This window comes from Chlamydotis macqueenii, chromosome 17 (assembly GCF_036417535.1).
Source record: "Chlamydotis macqueenii isolate bChlMac1 chromosome 17, bChlMac1.mat, whole genome shotgun sequence".
NCBI lineage: Eukaryota > Metazoa > Chordata > Aves > Otidiformes > Otididae > Chlamydotis > Chlamydotis macqueenii.
The window spans coordinates 14,065,982-14,087,733 of record NC_141572.1 but is presented as its reverse complement, the minus strand read 5'-3'; the positions used below and the strand labels follow the sequence as shown (position 1 = coordinate 14,087,733).

General features: G+C 54.8%; 1 protein-coding gene across 2 annotated transcripts in view; it reads left to right on the top strand.

The window, feature by feature from the left end:
• The first annotated feature begins 11,002 nt into the window (after nt 1-11,002).
• The window catches only part of NOS1 (nitric oxide synthase 1), a 42,185-nt gene continuing 31,435 nt past the window's right edge, over nt 11,003-21,752 (top strand). For both annotated transcript variants that reach the window (XM_086761283.1, XM_086761284.1), the window contains exons 1-2: nt 11,003-11,727; nt 20,408-20,528. In XM_086761283.1, the coding sequence (XP_086617409.1) occupies nt 11,003-11,727; nt 20,408-20,528 (846 nt within the window). The remainder of the gene's footprint in view (nt 11,728-20,407; nt 20,529-21,752) is intronic.

The following is a 21,752-nucleotide window of genomic DNA, read 5'->3' as shown; positions in this document are numbered from 1 at the left end:
CAGGAAGACAAGGGGGCTGCAGTTTGCCAGGGGTGTCGAGGCAGCTGGCGGTGGAGCAGGGCCGCTCAGAGCACCCCCTGGGCAGGCAGAGCCCCCCAGGACAGGCAGAGGCCCCCACTCCCCCAAAACAGGCTGAGGTGGGCCCAGGGCTGCGGAGCGAAGCTTCCCAGCAACAAGTGGGGGCCGGGATTGGGGAAGGGGGGGTGTCTCTCAGCTTTTTAATTGGTGGGGGGGGAAAGAGGGTGATGCTCCCCGGCAAGGGGAGGGAGGGGGAAGAAAAGCCGGGCTGGAAATGAGGTTATATAAAAGATGTGTGATTCGGAGAGCAGGGTGTCTCCTACCGAGGGCTGCACCGGCTCGCTCCACACCCATAAAAACCCCGCTTGGACGTCAAAGCGGATTCGTTCGGGTGATGCTGGGATAAAAGGTGGGGAAGCGAGCACCGGCTCCCTCCCTTCCCCGCCAGCCCAGCCCAGCCCAGCGCCGCGCCGGGCTCCGTCCCCCCGCCGGGAGGGATGCGGGGACAGGGACAGGGACCGCTCCTCTCCGCCACACGGTAGGTGGGACAGAAGGATGTGTGTGTCCCCCCCCAGCCCCGCACCCCAGCCCCTCTGCTCCGGGAAACTTTGCGGCGGGGCACGGTGAGGGGGTGCAGGAGCGGGTCCGTGCGCCCGTCGGAAGCGATGGCCGGTGCCGCGGGGGGGCTGCGGACACGCGTGGGCTCAGCCCGGTTAAAGCCGCTTTATCGGTCCGGTGAGCGAAGCCGTGAGTGGGCGCACCCCCAACCCCCCCACCCCCAAACGGAGGCTCCAATGCAAACTTCCCCCTGCGTCCCTCGGGCTTGGGTGGATGCGGGGGGGGACTGAGGCAGCTGCGGGGACGGAGCGGAGCTGGCCGTTATCTCCCTCCCCCGCAACACTTTGCAGCAAGTTTGGATGGGGCGGCGGGGGGGGGGGCGCTTGCACGGGGGGCGGTTTCTCGGGGTTTTAGGGGGGGAGAAAGTGGACGGTGTGCAGGGGGGGCAGTTTGCCCGGGGAAGGACGGGAAAGGGGTCAGGGCAGGTGTTGGGGGGTAGGAGGGGTGCAATTTGTCCGGGGAGGGTGGGGGTGAGGGGACGGTTTCCCTGAGGAGGAGGCAGTTTTTGAGGAGGGCGAGGGGGCAGTGTGCCCCGGGGGGAGGCAGTTTTGCCCGGGGTGGGGGTGAGATGGCGTGGGGGGCAGTTTTCCCGGGGGTGGGGGGCTGTTTCCCGGGGGTGGGAGGCAGTTTTTCCCGGGGATGGGTGCTGTGGGACAGCTTTCCCGCGGTTGGGGGGCAGTTTCCATGGGATGGGGGGCAGTTTTTTTCCCGGGAATGGGCGCTGGGGGGCAGTTTGCCCCGGGGTTGGGGGGCAGGGGCAGCACTGACCCCCCCCCTTTCCCCCCGCCGCCGGAGCTGTCCCGGGTGCTGAACGCTGCCGCCGCTCGACCGGAGCCCCGCGTCCCCCCGCCCCATCCCCAAAACATCCCGGGCACGGGCGGGGAGGACTGGGGGCTGCAGGAGATGCCTCCACCCCGCCTCAGGGCTCGGATGGGAGGGTCCTGTCCCTCCTTTTCCTCCGGTCCCGCGGGATCCGGGTGTCCCCTCCGTCCCCGGGGCGCTGGGGTGGGGAGGGAGCAAGATCCCGATCCAGCCCAGGGTAGGGAAGGGATATCCTACTCGCGATGGCTCCTGTCCTTCAGGACAACCCAGATCTTGCCCCTTCCCTCCCCACATCCCAAGGACCCTGACAGTGCCCTCTGGATGTGCTTGGAATGCAGAAGGCAGCCGTTGTCACAGGGATCAGGGGAGGTGAACCCTCCCTGTCCTGCTGCAGTCTGCTTTCGTCTTGGTTTGGGGTAGGTGCTGGAAAGCTGTTAGGTTTTAGTGGCAAAGCGGAGGAGAAGAGCCCCCTGTGCGCACACATCTGGAGCATCTGGTGCTGGGGTGGGTGTGCGTCACCCCAGCCAGCTCCAGTCCCGCTGAGCCTTTCCCTGCCTCAGCTTCGTGCTCCCCGGGCGCGCTGACTCCACAGCCCAGGTGCAGACATTTTCTTCCAACGCTTTCAAGTTGTGACTGTCAGGAGGAAATTCTGGCAGGCAACTTGACAATTATCTGCTGAGTCCCCAAGGAGCTGATCCGCCTCTGGGTGAAATGGAGGGGAAGCATCTCCTGCCTTCCCGTGGGAGTGCGAGCTGTCTGGAGTGGGAGACATGGGAGATTGCAGGGACCGGTTGCGGTGGTCGAGGGCTCAACCAGAGATTTCTCCCGGCACATCTCGGCTGGCTGTGCTTTTCCTGTTAAAGATCTCGGGTGGGGAAGTCTTATTTTAAAGAGTTTGGGTTTGCATCCACAATTTCTTCCTCCCTCTATTTTTTTTTCTAGCTTGTATTACCCAGAATATTTTCTTAAAGATGTTACAAACTCAGTCGTATGGTCTCTGATTTTAAAACGTGCATATGTTTGCAAACAAACTCCTGGTACAGACTCTCTTCTTACACAGGCGTGGGTTTGGGGGGGGATATTTCTCTAATCGGCTCCCCACACTGGAGGAAGCATTACATTCCCCCATGAGCAAAGGAGAGGGACGACTCCCTGTGCCCCTTGAATTCTATTTGTTCCCTCCATCAGCGCGGTGACAGCGAGCGAGTACCGGAGAGGCCATCTTAGGCAGGGGGTTTTGGGCTGATTTTGTTAATATTTTGTGTCTGCTGATGGGAAGGGCTTGGTCCTCCCTGACCCTCAGGGACATTTTGACCCCGTCGGATTATTTCCCCCCCCCGCCTGCTTTGCTTGTGTGTGTTTTATTTTCCATTTCAGTAGTGTATCTGTACAAAGGCTTAGGAAATCTGCCAGATTGCCTAAATCAGCGCCTGAAAACAACTATATATAGTAACCGATAAGTCACATGAGCTCGGCGCGCATAGATTAGCATTTACCTTTGCTAAGTAATGAGAATATTGTTCGATACTTGTTGATACCATTGATTATTACTAAAGAAATACAACCCCAGTAGCCAGGGACCAGTTTTGAGAGGAGGCTCCGAACGAAGCTAAAATGCCTTTCCTCTGATTGTATCTGTGCATTCAATCAAATCTATATATGCGATCTGATCCCTCGTACGCAGCCAAAAATAAACACATTGTGTCCCATAGAGGGAATGATCTGTAAGCCACTGTCTGGCTGAAGCCGGATGAAAGCGTGTTTACTTCCACCCACTTGTTCCAAATTAACTCTGTGACGGGCTGCGTGCAATACCCGGCCCAACACGCCCCGAACTGCCGCCCTACCCGGCAGCTGTAATGCAAGCGGAGCCAAGGACCGGTGTGATGCCAAGTAGGCACTGGGGATCTGGCTGTGGGAACGAGAAACGCGCGGTCTGGAAAGCCCATATGCCATCAATGTGTTGGTTCTATATGCAGAGCGTGGAAACCTGCAAGTACCGTGTGTGTACACAAAACCGGAGGAATTTGTGCTAAGGCAACTCTTTCCGTAGCCTCTCTTTTACATGGCCATCCAGAAATGCTTAACAAGATGTCCCTTCTAGGGCAGGCTTGTCTTAACCCCATTTTGCGGAGTCTCAGGTTTATGTTTTCAGTCATGCTGAAAACTTGCAGCTCTTCCTTGCCTTGGAAATCAGGAAAGCTCAGTCTTTTCAGAGCAGGACCCATCCTTCATCCCCAAATGACATCATAATGAAGCTGTCCTTGGAAATATCAGCGGATGCCAGTATTGAGGAGAGGGGTCTTGGGAACCTAAGTCTCTCTCCTCTGACGCAGGGAAAAACTCTTCGTTTTCAAGATAGGGGCTGGGGCTGCTTCAGCCAAAAGCAGCATCACCAGCTTGGGACTGTCCCACTCCCATGCGCTTACGGCTTTCTTGCCACCGTGCCCCACGTCCAGGGCCGTGGTGAGGGATGCTGGCGGAGTGAGGATGATGCAGCTGATGCTGCCTCTGAGGAACAGCCTTGCTGTTGCTGGCAGCACCTGTAGCAAAAATTAGGAAGCAGAAAATTCCACATCCCCTCCCCACCCCAATTCTGCCCGAATTAACGCCAGAGCTCTCCATGGGACAATAAGGGGTCCCAGGAGGCTCACGGAGAACTTTGCCGCTGCCGTTGATACTATGGCAACAAGTGCAAATGCAAAACCCTAAGAAAAGCGCGGACAGGAACTCAGGGGAACAAATTATCTTCACTTTTTGCCTCGCGCGATCACCGAGGATGCTGGTGCAAAGAGGGCGAGAGCTCTGTTTTGACCCCACGTACTGGATTAATCAGCAGGGAATGGCACCTCAGGTCGTCCCGTGGTGCTCGGGGGACAGAGAAAATCCTGAAGCCTTTTCACGAAGGCTTGGCAGGAGGCTGGTGCCTCCAGACCGAGGAAGCCAGGCTTGTGCTGCGAGGAGCCCAATGTTCTCCCGAGGTTTTAAAATAGTGATGTGAGTCACTCTTGATGGAAGTCGGTGACAATAAGGTTTATTGCTATTTAGTGTCCTAATTGGGCTGCTTCTCCCACTGGCATGTTAGAGTGGGAAAACTCAACGCTGTGCTGGAAGGATTTTGGGGAGTCAGCAGCGAAGGAAAGGAGGAGAATGTGAGCGGCTGAAACGAACTGGGAGTTTAATTCCTGGACCAACTCTGAGCCGAGAGCTCTGCTGCTGACTTTATTGATGCCGGCTGGCAGCTCTGGAGCTATTACAGCTCCAGCCAACCTGCTGTGATTTTTAAATTCCCTTTTTCTTTTTTTCTGAACTGAGCCACGGCTCTCCTCTCGTGCTGCAATTGGATTTCGAGACCATCTATCAAGCGGCATTTTCTAATTTATTTCCCATCTACCTATTTTGTCGTTTAGGACGAAGTGGTGGTGTGTTAGCACGGGCCCCATTTGTCAAACCGGAGTGGCTGGTGTAATTCCAATCCTCTCTGCAAATTGATGGCGGAGAAATTTATGTTTTACAGATGGGCCGAGCCCTAATAAGAACATCAGATTTCGATGGGGTTAGCAGCAGAATTGACGGTTTTATCTAAACTCCGTTTCAGCCATGCACTGCAGGCACCAAGAAAATATTGTGTGAAACAGTAAAAGAGAAATGGCAGGCGTGTAGCTGAAATATGCTACGCCTTGAACTCCAAATTAAAACAAAACCCTGTTTCCGTCAACTGAAGAGAAGGGAATTTTGTCAATGGAGTTGTCTTGGCAACATTGAGATGTGTTGCCGACGGTCGGCTAGAAGTGGTGCGGTTCCTATCGGATGGGGCGAAGGGGAGTGGGATGAGGGACTTTGTTAAATTACAGCAAAGTTTTGGTGCCGTTCTGCCTCTTCTAGCGTCACTGCTCCTTGATTAGGAGCGTGCAGGGTGAATGGAATAGAAACAGAAATAGAATATTTTGGTTGGAAGGGTCCTACAATGATCACTCAGTCCAACTGCCTAGAAGGCGTGCTTGCTCCGGCAGGACCAGGCTTTTCCTCGGCCGTTTAATTCCCCAGGGAGTGACAGTTGGGATGAAGGCAAAAGCAAGCGCCAGGAGTTGGATGGACGTGCAGGTCGCACGGCTTTGGGGCAACCTCAGCCCAACAGTATGGCCGTGAGCAAATGCGTATTGTTTTGCTTTTCGGAAAACAACCCCTTCATTAGAGGCAACTGAAGTCTCCCAGGGAATTGAGGTAGATTTATTTATATCAGAAGTAGAGGATTTATTTTATTAACTGTTCTTTTACCAGCTCTAGGCATGTTTTCAGTGCAAACACCCGTGCCCTGCTGACGTGGCAGAGGTGAGGGGGTCTCCAGGGCTGAGACCTCGGCACTTCATCCCTTCGGCAGCATCCTTGCCGAGCCCGCTGGCTTCCGTGGCTGCGTGGAGCAGTCCAGCTGCTCCGCAGCATCCCTGAGCACTGGCACCGAGGTGTTGTACAGATGGCAAAGTGCCTCTCATTTAATTCACTCCTATGTGTAAATCAGATTTATTGGGGGTGAAGAAAACGTCATGGCCCAGGTGAAACAGCCCCTTCCCAGCCTCGTGCACTGGGGATGGGAAGGGAGAAGCGGAGCTGTGAAGGAAAAAGGGCTCGTTCCTTCCCGCTGGATTTTGGCAAGGTCAGTGGGAGGTGGATGATTAGAGATAGCCAGGGGAACAATGCCTGTGTATTTTTGGGATTCAAAGACCGCATACGTAGCTACACCACGGCATCGGTCTGAGCCGAATGGGAGCGGAGCACGGAACTGCTGGCATGAGCGAGCTGGCTGCCAGTGAATCACTTCAGTGCTCTGATTTCAGATGCACAAACACGCCGGTTTACAGTAACTGTGCATATGTTGCATCCCGTTGCTCCTCATCAGATTCACTGATGCTCCATGGGTCATAAAAATTAAACGGGCATAAATCCATCAGCCCCAGGGTTCTTCGCTGAACACTATAAATCCCGCGAAAACTAATTAAATAAGACAATGGTGTCCATTTAAAGCTGGCACGTAGAAATGTAAGCCATTACCGCGGCGAAGACGAGACCCAAAAATCGATTTGCGAGGGCAAGGGCAACCCAAGCGCCCGCGCCGAAGGGCCGGTGTCGGTGGGCGCGAGCTCGCCGTAGCCTGCAGTTCCCGGCTGGGAGAGCGAAGAGATTGTGTTAATCCTAAGATTTATTTCTCCTCCGCTTTGCTTTCTAAATCAAATAATCTCATTAACATATGTGCTGGAGTTTGTTGCTCGAAATGTTATCTGGCGACTCTAAAAGCTTCTCGTAGGGCTTGTTTGGCAAGCGAGCGCCTTCCTCGCTGCCGCAGGGGGAGCCTGTTCTGCTGCTCTTCCCCACGCTGATTACAGCCTTCGAATGCAGCGTCAGCGCGGATCAGGGTCGAGATCGGAGCTATCGCTTTTCCTAACGCTTGGCTGGGGTGCTAGAAGTCTGCAGTTCCGCAGGGTTTGTTGCTCAGCTGTGGTTTCAGTTGGTTTTGCGCTTTGGAAAGGGGAGGGAAACTGAGGCAGGGAGCAGGATGATGCCGTCCGTGGATGTTTATTCAAGTTGGGTGGCTCGGTGAGCATCTGAGCCCGGCTTTGCCCACGGCATTGGCCATCTCCCCACTGTTGTTCAAGTAGGGGCTTGAGTAGGGGGCTCACCCCACCGAAACCCTACTCACCGAGCTGCTCTCACTGGTTTTAAGGAGTCAGACTCAACACCTTCAGTAGCTCTAAATGTACAACCTGGCAAACGTACTCCTGCTCTTGGGTTCATAAATCAGACTCTTAACGACGCTTGTAGGGAGAACGGAACGCGGCAAACAGCCAGCCTCTCCCCGTCGCTTCTCCCGCGGTTGAGCACTTCGGGTTGCATCCAAAACCTGTCCCTTCTGGGAACAGACCTGCTGATGGCCCGGGACATCCCGGGAGCTGGGCGTGGGGAGAGCCTTGACCCGTGCTAGGTGTCTGGAGAAGTCTTCCCTGCTCTCCCGGGTGTCTCCTGCTCTCTCCTCGTGGCCTGAACGTCTCCCTGTCCCTCCCCAAACTCCTGTCTGAGTTTGGGCAGGGTTTTGTAGCTGGAAAATGGTTTAACTTGATGATCTTCAGATTATTTTCCAACTGAAATGGTTCTACAAAAATGCTTGTCCAACTCTTTTCCAAAGGAGCAGAAGGGTCAGGGGCTTAAAGACAGGTTGACCTCAATTTCCTTACCTTCCCTTCTGCTTCTGGATTTTTTCTGACCTTCCCTACTCTGGGGAGCAGCTGAGAAATAGGAAAGAAAAGGCTTGAGTTTGGGTGAGGATGGGGAAAAAAAATTCCTGAACAGGCAATTAATGTCATTCCCTGCCTTCCAGCCAGGCCCTGCGGAGCCCGCAGCTGAGGGTGGGGGAGGTACCGGCCACCGATCCCCCGCGGGCGAGAGTGCGCAAGGTCTGGGAGTGAGCTGCCCTCTCCTCTGGAGGGAAGAAGCTGGTGCTCACCCCCATCCCGGAGAAATCCCTGGCTGGGTGCTTAGGTATCTTCTGTAATCTACTTTTTTCTTCCCTTCCCTCTTGTAGGGAACGCTGAGATGTCGGTGGGTTTTGGGGATGGGGGGCGACGTGGAAGCTTTTTGGAGGAAAGAACTGGAACTTGGCCTGGTGGGAGAAGAGTGAGGGACTGCAAACTTTTTGGGGTTTCTCAGCTGTTTGGGATGGGCGTGGGCCCTTCCCAGTGAGCCCAGTATTGCTCCGCTCCCCCAGAAGCACTGCAGTAAGGAGTCGAGCCGGGCTGAAAGGCGTCGCCCTCTCTGGCCCTAGGGCATCTGCTCGCCGGAGCGGGCAATGTCGCCTGCCAGGGAGACAGGGGCTCGTGTGGGGAGTCCCCAAGACGGCGCTGGCCCCACTGCGATGGGCATGATACAAACACAGACCACACTGACTGCGAGGAGTTAATGAGCATCACGCAGGTGGTGATTAATCCAGAGGAAATAACAGGGTTGTCCCCTGGCCAGGGACACCGACAGTCCCACGCTGGCGTGGTACTTGTGCTGCTTTCAAGCCTCCTTCATCCTTATGGCGTCATCTAAGACGTTAGAAATGAGTCCTGCGTGAATTGGTGGCTTGCCTGGACGTCAGAGTGACGGCAGCCTTGTCGGCAAGTGGAGCTGGGGCGTGCGGGGTCCATGCTGGTGGGCTGCTGGGGTGAGGAAAAGACAGATCCTGTGCAGGGAGAAGAAAGATGGTCCTGTGACTTGGAACTGGCACCAAAGAGCGGGAAGACTTGGCCAGGGTCCTGCCAGGGCTGCTGTGTCCAGTGCTGCCGGTAAATCATAAAATCTTTAAGGTTGGGAGAGACCTCCAAGATCATCAAGTCCAACCGTCAATGCAACACCACCATGTCCACTAAACCATGTCCTGAAAAAGGTTTAGTAGACCTAACTGGGGAAGGGATACAGGGGCTGGAAAGGGAGAGGAGCAGGGCCTTCCCTGTCCAAGCAGATCTCTGTCCCCCTCCTTTCTCCTCAAATATGTGACCCTCCCTCCCCAGGTGGCCGGAGGACCTGGAGGAGATGTCCTGCTCCGCTGAACCCAGCCTTTTGAGGCAGCACAACCAGGGCCACTTGTGGGGAAGCCACCCAGCAATTAGGGCTTAAGTCACCTGGGTAATTAGCCCTTGAGGAGGTGACTCCCCACCGACCCATTCAGGTGGCATTTAACTCTTCGTGTGCCGCTACTGCTCTGCAGGGCTGAGTACTGGCGTTGGACGGGCACTGGGGGTTAAATCCATCGGCTGGGGTACCGGGCTCTAATGGCTTTATTCTTTACTGGCCTGTAAAGAGCTGGTCTGGGGTCAGCAGCCTTGGTCACATGCGGATTAAAACGCTCGAGTGAGTTAATGCTGGTGTCACTGCCCTGCTCCTCAGATCCCTGATTTTCCCATCTGGATGCTGGCGGGAGCTCCTGGCAGAGGGGGGCTCGGTGTGAGGTGTCTGAAGGTGAAAACGCTGCCCTGACTCTGCTGCTTCTGGCAGACAGGAGAGGGTTTTCCTCGGTACATCAGTGCCTGCGGATCTACTGCCCTCTGCTCTCTCCCCCAAAATTCAGATTTAAAAAAGAAAAGAAGACATCTGTGTTCCAGCTTGCTGCTAAATGCCAGGGCACAGTCCCAGAGCATCTGAGAAACGGGAGGGGAACGCGGACAGGATTTGGGAGCTGAAGTTAGCGAACGCAAGCGTAGGCGTGTAAAAGCCAGGGTCCCATCAGGAGTCGATGAGACACGGCTCCTCAGGCCACGCGAGGGCTGTCGAAAGTCACGCCCGGGTGCATGATGTTCCCCCCGAGAGCTGGGTAAACTCATTGCACGTTCCCCTCTAGATGGTTTTCCGTCAGCTGAAGCAGTTTATTCAGGAACTGTTCCGAACCGGATGGCAGGGTTGGGCACGGGGGAGCGCTCGCTTTGCCTCCTGGATCCCGGGCCAGGCTTGAAATACGGGGAAAGGAGGAGCTGAGCCAGGCTGAGGCTTTGCTGTGACCCAGGGTAAGGGGAGCTCAATGCCCTCATCTCGCTTCGCTTCTGACCGCTGCTCTTTCTCCTGAAGCATCGAAACGGTCTTGGTGTGACAGCACCTATGGAACGGGTTTCACCCTGGGCGGGGACGTACGTCCCCTGCCTGGTCACCCCCATCCATCTCGACCATCAGGTTGTTGGATTCTCTCGAAAACGCACGGAAACGAGATCCTCGGCTGGCAGAAATCGCTGCCACGCTCCCCGCCGCTCGACTCGTTTGCCAGGCTCACGCGGTTTTTCACTTGCGACCCACGGGCAAAGCGGGGAGGGTCCGAGCAGGGCTGCCCAGCAGCCCCCTCCCAGGGCTCCCCGCTTTCCCCTGCGCTTCCCCAGCCCCCGCCGAACAGATGGTGCGGGTTTTTGCAGGGGGAGTGGAGGAAACAAAGCCCAGAGCCACGGGAGGCTGCGGGGCTGCAGCCTGTCTCCCAAGCGCAGCCCGGGGGATGACATCTGTGGGGACGGGCTGATGCATGTGGGTGTCTGTGGCGTGCCGAGCCCCGTGCCGAGCCGGCACTGACGCCTGCTGTATCTCACTTTTCTTTCTTCTTTGTTATTTTTTTTCCCTTCCTTTCTAGATAAAGAAGCTCGCAGACCGTTCGCAGGGATGTCGGTGAAGCGAGCGGGCTGCCTCCCCATCTCTGCCCGGCACAGGACCAGAGGCTGACTGGAAGCTGGCATGTTGTCCCCTCCAGCCCCTGCTCGGCCACGCCATGCCCAGCCCTGCCCCTAGCCTTGCTTTCCACTTCTGATACAACCTGCCTTCCCCAGGCCGTGTTTCAGAGACAGGCGGCAGCGATTATGCTGCAGAAAGCCAGCCTGCAGCCGAAGCCCAGAGGAGTTTTGCAGTGAGGCCGGTTGCTTAAAAGCCAAAGAGTTGCCCCATCCCTGTCCCGGCGTGGAGAAGCATCTGGGACAGCTGATTTCTCCACACTCAGCGGGTGTCGAGGTCCTGGTCTGCAGGCTCAAAGAGAGGAGCTGCCATGGAAGAGAATGTGTTCAGCGTGCAGCAGATACAGCCCAACGTCATCTCGGTGAGGCTCTTCAAGCGCAAGGTGGGCGGCCTCGGCTTCTTGGTGAAGGAGCGCGTCAGCAAGCCGCCCGTCATCATCTCAGACCTGATCCGGGGAGGGGCTGCGGAGCAGAGTGGCCTCATCCAGGCTGGGGACATCATTTTAGCTGTCAATGGCAAGCCTCTGGTGGACATGAACTATGAGACTGCACTGGAGATACTGAGAAGCATTGCCTCCGAAACCTACGTGGTCCTCATCCTGCGGGGCCCTGAGGGCTTCACCACTCACCTGGAGACCACTTTTGCGGGCGACGGGACACCCAAAACCATCCGTGTCACCAGACCTCTTTGCCCGGCTACGAAGGTGGTTGACTTGTCCAACTCAAGCCTGCACAGCAAAGAGCAGCCGCTGCCAGCAGCCGATCGCACCATGGGCTCCCTGTGGACGAGAGAGATCGGGCGGGAGGTGGAGCCGATGGTCCACGTTAATGGCGTCGTTACCGGCAGCAAGGGGCAGGACGCTGGGAAGGGGAAGCAGGGTGCTTGTGGTCACCCTTGCCTCAACGGCAGCGTGGAAGATAACGAACTGCTCAAAGAAATCGAGCCCGTCTTGGATCTCCTGAAGAGCAGTAAGAACAGCGATGGAGATGCACCCTCCAAGGTAGAGACAAGAGATATAGAAGTCCAGGTGGACTGGTAGGTCCCTAAATACATTTTTTACCTTTGGTGGAATGTGCTGGTTTTGGCTACCCAGCGCGGCTGGTTTAGGTGTCAGTGGGCACCTCTCCAGAAACGGCTGCTGTCTGACACAGCAGGATGGAGATGGAGAGGAGGGGAGGTAAAAGAAGGGAGAAACAGTTGATGAGGGGAAGAAAAAAGTAATGAGAAATTGAGAGGAGATGGTGGAAGAAAGGGAGAAAGATGTAAGCATGGGAAATCGGGGAGACAGCAGGAGAAATGTCTCATGAAAAGCTGAGCTATGCGACGTGGTGGATCACGGGCTGGGCTGGGATTTGTTTCTGTTCCATGTTCTCGATGTCATTGTTTTAAGTTTAAACAAAATCCCGAGCCTCGGTTTCCCCACCTGCCAAACAAGATTCACGGTGTTGTCTGTCCTTGCTGTCCTGCTTTACAGCTCTCCAGTTGAGAGCTGCTATTGATTAACTGCCGGGGAGGGAGAAGGAAGGTCAGACTGGCGGAGTGCAGCGCTTCCCAGGAAAAACGAGTTTCAAAACCTTCTGCGATTCTGGCAGTCAGGCTGTGGCTTGGGGAGGGGACAGGGAGCCCCGGTCCAGCTCCAGCTGAAGCCAAGGGGACTTCTGCGCAAGGGCAGGTGCTCCCGTCTTTTGGGAAGGGGAAAACGCTCAGGAACGGCCATCCCTTGTGGAAATGCAACAGCGGAGCTGCCTCTTCACCCTCTCTGCTCTTTCTAGATCAAGCTAATTATTTTAATGCATGTACAACAAGGGTGGGGACGCGCGGATGCTTGCCCCGCGGCCTCCTGAGGAGGGTGAAGTCTCATCGTGAGGGTGGCATGGCTTCATTTCCCATATCTGCTGCTGAAGAGGATGGCGTTTCCCTCCCGATCTTCCTCGGCGTTTCCCTCCTGATCTTCCTCGGCGTTTCCCTCCCGATCTTCCTCGGCGTTTCCCTGAGCCGCAGACCATTGCTCCGCAGCCGAAGCAGCTCCCTGCGGCCCTTCGTGCTTTGCGAAAATGTTGTTAGTAGCTTTTTTTTTTTTTCCTGTACCAGCTCCCTTGCCTCCCAGTCATTTATTAGCAATAATAGGCTGCCTTTTCCCGTTGCCTTTCCCCAAGTCCCTGAGCATGTTTTAGCAGTGTCAAGCGCCGCAGCGGGTTGCGGCTGCCCTCGGTTTTTGACTGGCTGTAAAAAAAAGGAGTTGTTATTTTTTTTTTTTTTTCAGGAGGGTTCGCTGAAGCTGGTGATCTGGGTTCAGCGACAGAGGGATTTGTAACTCCGAGTTCCCTTGCTGCACCTGCTTCCTTAGGGAGGGGAAGCCAGTTGTGGTCATTTCTTAAAAATCAGAAACAAGGAGAAGGGAAAGGCAGAGCTGCAGAGGAGCGGGAGTCCCTGCCGAGGGGTCCCTGCCCAGCTCAGCAGGCTGAGCTCCTGATCACTCCCATCACAAACAAACACCCACGCCGCATGTTTTCAATCTTCTTTTTAAAATTTATTTTCAGTTGTTTTCACGCCATCATTTCTGCCGTCTCTTAAATTGTGCATTTTTTTTTTCCGCGGAGGACGCGGTTACTCAAAGCCCGTAAGGTGGTCACGCTGAGTCAGAGGGGAGAAAAAAAAAAAAACAGCTCAGCTTGGTGCCGGTGGTGGGTGATAGACATCTCTGCCACAGAGCGGTGGGACAGGACGCACTTGGGGACATCTTTCCTGCCATCCCCCAGGTCTCAGCCAAAATCCCTTCTGTCCCTCTGTTTTTGCTAAGACTGCAGTGGAGCTGGGGCTTGTGATCTGGCGAAGCCCCCTTGGGCACAATCCCAAGTGTTGGGATGAGGTACAGCCTCAGGCCCTCAAACCCAGTCCCCCACTGTCCCCATCTTGTCCCACCAGCTGTGGGTTCTCCGAGAAAATTCTGCTCTGGCTGGGGGAAAGGATGAAAAATGTGATTTTTTTTTTTTTTTTGATTTGAGGAGTCTGTTCTACTCACAAAGAGATTAAAGTGAAACATTTTGAATTCACTTAAACTGAAGGACCTCAAACCAGCAAGAATATTAGCTTCACCAAAACTCCACTCACTTCATTTTTCAATATCCTTTAACGAGAAATGCATGTAATCTATGTGCCTCGGGACTGAAAATCCACTTTCCACTCAAAATTACTCTTCAGCCTTCTGCTTGATGAAAAGCTGCAGCCTCGCTCTTGCGGCAGGGCTCCGTACAAGCGCGACCCGGGCTCGAGCAGACACGTGGGAAAGGAGATAATCTGTGGGGAGGACTTGTCGAGAGCTGCTCTGCAGGGTAAAGGGCATTTCTCAGCCGCCTCCCCTCCCGCTCCCGCGACGCGCTGGAGACGATTCATCTCCTCCGCTTGGTCTCGGGCAGAGCTGGGGCATTGTGAAGGTCTTCTACAGCGTGAGATTTCTTGGTCCATAGGAGCAGAGCAGAAAGGTCAGGGAACGACGGGGAGGGGATAACTGTGGAGACTCTGTTGGTGGATGCCAAAGAAATGCCCCCAAAAATAAGCAAGTCTTGTCAGGTTGATGCATCTCTCCTGCCGTAGGCTGTGACTTCTGCAGGCTGGGGGGCAGCAAGCAAAGCTGGCATCAGTCAAAACAGGAACAGGGCTTCACCTAGACATCAGGAGGGTGCAAAACCTCCCTCCAGGTTGTGCTCGACACCTACAGCCTGGACCACTTGCCCATCGATCCAGCTGGAGATGCTGGTCTCAGGGCCAATTGTGTTCTCCCTCCATCTTCGCCTGGTGCTGACCTTCACAGCCTGCAGCACTTCGTCAAAGCCAGTCTGGCTTGCAGAGCTGTGACAGCTTTCCTAGGGCAGAAGGGAACGGTACAAGTTTGAGGTTATTCGCAAGGAGCCAAACACTTCTCGGTCAAGGCAGGCTTTGCCAAAACCGATTCAGATTCCACCTGATGCTTTGGGCTTCCAGCCCATGTCTCTAATGTTGCTTCCAAGGAAAACTGGAAACCGTGAACTTGCATCAGGGGAAAAAAACCAATCAGTTCCCCTCCATCCCCTGCGCTCCCCAGAGGAGTTGTCCCTGCAGTGACATGGCTTTTGCTCCCTGCTGATTCCAAGCTGTATGGTGCTCTGGGTCCACGGTGCATGACCATGGGACGGGCTGCGACCACGGCTGAATGTCTTCTCCTCGGCTCAAGCCATCTGCGAGGAAGTCGATCATAAGACAGAGCATGGAAGTGGGGCGCAAGGTATGATGAGAGCTGGCATTTCTGCCATGAGGCTCACCGTGGGCTAGAAAACAAAAATAGAGTTTGATTCACTCACTGCCAGCTAACCTAGGTCTGTTTTTCCCTCTGAGCTCTAGGGAGATTGTCATGTCCCATCTTCCCTCCCTCTCCCCCCACCACCGAGGTGCCAGTATTTATTTTTCTTCTCAGGTCTCTTCCATAACATGAACAGCATGACGGAAACATGGCAGTTTTGGTCCAAAAAGCAGCATCAGCAACAGCCCTGAGAGGGAGAAGTGTGCTGAGAGCAGGAATTCTGTTTATGAAGGGTTTCAAGGTTTCAGGCTCCATCCTGCATTGGAACAAACCCCGTAATTTTGCAGTTCTCGAAGAGAAAATTCTCTTCCTCCCACCTCCTTCGCCACCGCCAAAATCTCTTTGTGTTGTTCAAAACATTTCATTTGCATTTCTGATGTCTTCATTATTCTGCACTTGGACACAAAACTTTAAAACCTCTGAAATGAAAAGGTTCCCTGAAACTATCGTGTTGTTGCCGTTCTGCAAAATGGTGGAGTAGGAAGCTTTGGCAGTGAATAACCATCCTCTTCTCCCTCGGCGGATTCTTCTTCCTCGTCATTCCGACTACGTCAGTCTGACCCAGAGAGACATTTTGTGCCTGCAAACAGCATATTTCACCCCAGTAAACCCCCATGGAGCCTTCTTGGACCAGTGTCCAAAGCCCCCTTTGCCAACTCAGTGCCATGTGCCAGTGCTGCTTCTTGCATCCCATGGGAAGGCCATTCTCCTTGTAGGTGGTCCCGGCAGACAAACCCATGACCCACATACGAGGCCGCGCTCTCCCAGTGGATCTGAACTGTGTTTGGCCTCCAAATAAGATGCTGAGGCTGGAATCCTCCAGGTAGGAAGGGGCGAGTGTGGTGGTTGCGAGTTGCATCTGACGCTGGCTGAATCTCAAACGACGCCGATGGGACTTTGGGATCACTTGGATCTGTTCCCAGGTCTTTATCTGCCAATGCCCACTCAACAGCGTTTACCAGCCTCGTATTTCATAGGCCTCTCTCCGAAGCCGCTCTGTGCGGCTTGCTTGGCTCATTAGTCCCTCATTCCAGCACTGGGCACAGCCCAGTGATGCTCTGACCTTCTGAGGGGGCAAGACCTTCTTCAAGCCATGCCATGTGCTTGTCGGTGAGGCTTTTGTCCTCTTCCTTTGGTGCTGTCCAAGCTCCCCTTTCTAATTTAGGAAGTGGTTTCTTGCTTTGATCGTTCTGCAATCACCCACTCTGGGCACGCTGGCCCCACTGCCTCTTCAGAGAGCGCATCCCACTTTTTGGAGTTATTCCCTCTGGATGGAGCTCTGCTCCATCTTCTGCACCCTGCAAACCCCAGATCCTGCTCGATGTCTTCTTCTGCCTCTCCCTTCAACGCATGCCATTGTGCCAGACCTTGCTTTAGCTCTTGAGGTGAGGAGTCCAGAGCCAGCATGCTGTCCAACATTGTGGACTGTGAGCTGCCCCAGGGGCATGATAGCGAGGAAATATTAACTTCTGAGGATGCGATGCCTTCTGGAGCATGGTTTTCCACGGGACAAAAGAAAGGTAAGGCAACAGCTGTCCACCCCAGCCTGTAGCAGTGGAAGCAGGAGCTCTCCTCCATCTCTGAGGACACACCAGGGGAGGGGAAGAAAGTAAAATGAAGGTGTTTCTCTCCCAAAGCTCAGAGCGAGACATGCACATGTGAGCTTCCCACGCAGCACCAAGCTCAAGCGTAGGGTTTTCAGCCCCTGGAACCAAGGGCCTGGAAGGAGTCCATCCTCCATGGTTGTAGCACGGGACACTGCTATCGGCATCGCAGCACGAGAGCTGTCGTCGGAAGCATGGACGTTGGCATCCTTATCAGTTTATCCAAATTGGCCCCTGGGGATTGCAGCAGGTAGTGGTATCTCTCATCTCTGTCTGGGAAATCAGAGAGATCCTTCTGCCAAGCTAATTCAAAGGAGTGAAGTGACAAACTTTTTTTTTTTTTCTCTTTTATTTTTTTTTTTCTTTCTTTTTTGGAAAAGCTTTGGAAAAAATTCACAAAGGGCTGTCTCAGCATCTTCCCTTCTGCTTCATCACTCCGAGCACTGCAACATCATCAAATTAGTCAAAAGAAAACAGTGGTGCCTCTCATTTCTCCAAACAGCCAGATGCTCCTTCCGAGGTGAGGCAGCATCCGAGGCTCTGCCGGTGCACCAGTGGGGGAGGGCAGGATTTCTGTTTCTTAAAAAAAGAAAGAAATTTTGCCTTCAGAACAAAAGATGACCTCAAATGAGGTCCTTTCCCCCCCAAAAAAAAAACCCAGGATCCAAAAGATTTTGTTAACACTGAAATAGTATTTAATGGATCAGGCAGTGGGCCCCAGGCCAGCAGGGATCTCTGGATCCTGGATCTGACCTTTGGGGGAGTTCAGCCAAACAAGTGCCCCTGAGGCACTCTTCTGTTGATGAAGTGCTCTTGGAAACATTATCTGGAGGCTGAGCTCGGGCACGGTGCTTTGGCCATCCTGCCGGTCTCCTTGACCGCGTGAGCGGCACCCTCGTATGAATGTGGCAGGTCACCCCGCATCTCTGCTGGTGGCTGCAGAAGCCGAGTCAAGAGAGGAAAATAACTGACCCAAAAGACCTTGTTCCTGCCTGAGCTCGCAAACAAGGCAGTTACAAGAAATGAGCAGGAAATATTTGTAAAATGAAGCAATTGATGGGTTTTTAATTTTTTCCCCCCATCTGGAGTGAGGCTGTGGCTGCTCTGAATGGGCTTTTCTCTCCCTGCCTCTCTCCAAAAGACAGAGCCGGATCCTTCTGGGCAGCCTCATCCGGGAGAGGTCTGCGCCAGCTCAGCGCAGGGGCACGCACCCCGGCCCTGCGAGGGACGGAGCTCCTCGTCCAACATCGAGCGAACTGCCGTGCAACACCAGCACAGAGTGGGGGACACAACCAGGAGTTTTTATCGAATGGCGTTGTCGCAGCTGCGCTGGACGGTGCTTTTATAGCAGAGACGGAGGGTGAGGGCAGCCTCGCAGCCCTAAGTCCATCGGGAACAGCAAAGTGCAACCGACTTCTATCCCGGTTGCAAACGTGCAATGGGATGTGGAGTATTTCCTTCTGGGCATCCAACTCCGAATCACAGATGGGTTTGGGTTGGAAGGGACCTTTAAAGCCCATCCAGTCCAACCCCCCTGCAAGGAGCAGGGACATCTCCAACCAGATCAGGTGGGCTTGCAAACACCCTTCTGGAAACAGTGGCTAGTGCCAGGTGCCTGCAGGTGTATGCCCAGTGTCATTTTGGAGGCAACTGGGGGATATCTGGTGTGCTGCTCAAGCCTCTCCCGTCTGCACAGAGGCAAAGTGCCCCTGGAGAGGCACTGTGGTCCCTCAGGAGGCAGGTTCCCCCTGCTAAATCCCAGACACCAGCAAAGCCAAGGGATTTCTCCCGTTGCCTTATGGATTTAGTGCTCATGTCTTCATTTTGGGCCAGCAGCACACTGGGGCTCATCAGCTACAAGAGATGGCTGGTGTACGTCCACCATTTCCCGTGCTCAGTGGCTCCATGTTGCGCTGCCTCTGCCTTCCCTGGTATGATGGGGCTCAGAGCAAGAGGGCAGGGATGCACAGCCTTGGAGATGACTATTCTCCAGGAGGTTTAACAGCTGGTCTTTACTTAGGGATAAGAGCCAGATTTGCTGAATTTTCATCCTGTCTTGCTGCCAGGAATTCCCTAGACGGAGGTAGGCTGGATGTGTCTTGAGACCCTGAACTTCCCCTTTGGATGGGCTGGTAGAGGGCAGAGTGGGTACATGGTTGGGTATGTGTTTCATGGGTCCGAGCCCTGGGACCTGCGCGGCTGCCGAGCGCTCCCGGCAGCGCTGACACCGTGCAGCAGAGAGCGGGGGGACCTGTTGTCTTTGGCTGCAGCTGTGTGGGGTGGCGGGTGGGGTTTCTTGTGTTTTATCTGATTGAAACCCTTTCGTGTGCTGGTAGGAGCCAAGTCACAAAAGAACAGCTTTCTTTTCCCCTGGGGGGCACAGAAAACCCAGTAAAACCTGCCCCTACGGCACCTGTACCTCCTCGCCTGCACCAAGCTGGCCACTTCCACCCTAAGGCAGCCAACGTCTGGAAGGTGTCCAGGAGCCTACTGTAATATTTTGGCAGCTGAACATTGCTCTGCAAAGGCAGAAAAATCACAGAAAACTTAGAGTACAGGAAGATCATCTTAAAATGAAGTATTTTCCTTAAGCTGTTCCTAAAGATACGAGCTGGGAGGCAAGGAGGATTGTGAAACTGAGTTCGTTTGTGCATACGTGACTTGCCCAGATGGTGTCAAGAGCGTTGGTGTGAATGATGTCCTGAGTGCGAGCGTCCTACTTTGGTCGGTGCCCAAAGCCCGCTGTCATTAATAAGAAGGCTCATTATTGACTTTAGTGGGCATCTGGAGGACTTTTAAGAACTGACAGCGGGAGCAAAACCATTGCCAGAGCGCGTTACCTCGACGGTCTGTTGAGGAATGGCGAAGGCAGGGCGGCTGCCGGTCCCGGCCCGTGGTCCCATGGACCATGCGTGGCCTCACCAGGGTGGTGGGTGCCTTCGGCGCAGATGCCGCAGCCTGCCTTCTCTGAATATCGCGTCTCTAAACCCCGTTGGTTTTCCTCGTGCTGTGGTGGTTTTCCATCGCCTGCTTGGATGGCATTTAGCAGCCTCGCTGCCATCCCGCGGTACGTTCCCCAGGGAAAACACGGGCTGCGTGCACCATGAGTTACACCAGTGTCGCTGTGCGGGCCAGGGCAGCTGGTGCTGGGGACATCCTCGCTCCCCCAGCATCACCAACATCCCCAGCTCCGTCGAGGCAAGCCGTCTGTTTGCTCGGGTAAAATCGCTTGCGTTTGCCAGCATTTCCAGCATCTGTAAAGGTCAGGACGAGGAGAGCGAGCTGTCTCTCCCTCCTGGGAGCCACCTATTTTTCTTGGGTGTTTTTTTTCCTCTCCTCTGCTCATAAACACCAAGCTGCTGTGCAAAGCCAGCTGGTTTTGCTAGGAGGTTTTGCAGCTGGAAGTGTGTGCAGCTCCGCTTTCCCCACCTCTGCGCTTGCTTTCGCAGGGGTCCAGTTTGGTTTTTGGGGTGCAGAGGGGCTGGTGCGTAACTGTGCTAGAGCCCATGCCGGGGCAGGGGTTTCCTGTTGTTTTGCAGGCACGGCGCTCGCCCGCGCGGCGAAGTTTCTATTGTGTTTGGGTTGCCCTCGCCGTGGTGACTCATCGCCTTGGCCGAGGCAGAGCGTTTCCTCCCCTCCCGCTGCGCGATGAGCAAGTTTTTGCTACCGCTGGAGCAGGTCCTGGAGCCATCGCTTCGAGACCTGGCCTTGTGGTCCCCGCACCCAGCACCCTCCAGTCCACTGACCCAAATGGTTTTTAACCCTTCAGTTTCAGGGAAGGGGAAAACAAGACGCAGAAACCGGCTCGGATGGAGAACGACCGTGTCTTTGGTGACCTGTGGGGGAAGAGCAACGTGCCCGTGGTCCTGAACAATCCCTACTCCGAAGCGGAGCAGGTAAGAGCCCATGGCTCGTACTGCTTTGGGTGGGAAATGGGTTGGGAAGCATGTAACCCATCCTGGTGGGCTCTCGCACCACGGAGAACCCGCAAGGACTACCTATGCTGCCACGAAGACCTTTGATCTCAAGAGTTGAGAGGAGGCCATCTGGTCCAGAAGCTGAGTTCCCTGTGGTTTGGGCAGGGTATAGGTCACTGGAGAACGATGCTCTCCACCCAAGGGGCCAGAGTGGGATGGGAACGCAGCCAGGGAGCAGCTCTCTGCCACCTCCCTCGGGGTTGTCATCCCTTTCTGTGGCCAAAAGCCGAGTTGCATCATTAAAGTTGCTTTGATTCATATGATGGTAATACAACAGAGCACTTCAGATAATATGTTGTACGGTGCCTTTTCATCTCCTCACGCTCCACGGACATAAATTTTCAGGCTTCCATGCCAAAAGTGGATTAACTCCACGTTTGTAGCAAAGCCAGAGAGGTTCAGGCAGACCCTGCCAGGCCAGAAAGATCACCTCGGGGAAAACATGACGTGTGTGAGCTCTGCCAAGCCTGTTCGGGCAAACGTGTCTCCCTGATGGGATTAACCAGCAGCAGGACAGGACACGGGGGACCGGTCTGGGGACCATTTGGTCTCCTTGCCTCACTGTGCTCCTCAGGGTGATGTAGTAAGGACTGTACTCCAAGGGAGGGGAGAAAAGTGATTTAGTGGTCGCATGAAGACTCCCGAGAAAATCAGCATTTCCTCAGCTCGGGAATGTCTTCAGCAGATGCCTCTGGCTGATGCCTCTTCCCAGCTCCAGCGCAGCGCTCCTCGTTGACACGCCACGTGCAGACAATCGCAGTAGCAGGTGCCACTCATGCTGTGGTTGACACCCAGACGTTGAGCTTGCCCTTGACACCCAGTGACGTCCAGCAGCACCAGCTCAGGCCACGGGTCTGTCCATGGATGCCTTCCCACCTCAGAGGCATTTTGCAAGTTGCAAAGCCAGAAGCAAGGGGTTAGGTGACATGAGGTGACATGGTCACTTCATGCCAATGCAGGTGATACCGTCTTGGCTGCGGTGGTTTAACTCTGCCCATGCCCTCCTTCCCCATGTGCCAGGAGCACCGTGGTTTCTCCTGGGACTCCTGAGCAAAACAATGTCCGCGTGCTCTTTTCCAGCAGGCGCAGTGTCGAAGGTTCACGGGACATGTGAGACACGCGAGACTCACTGTGCGGGTGCTG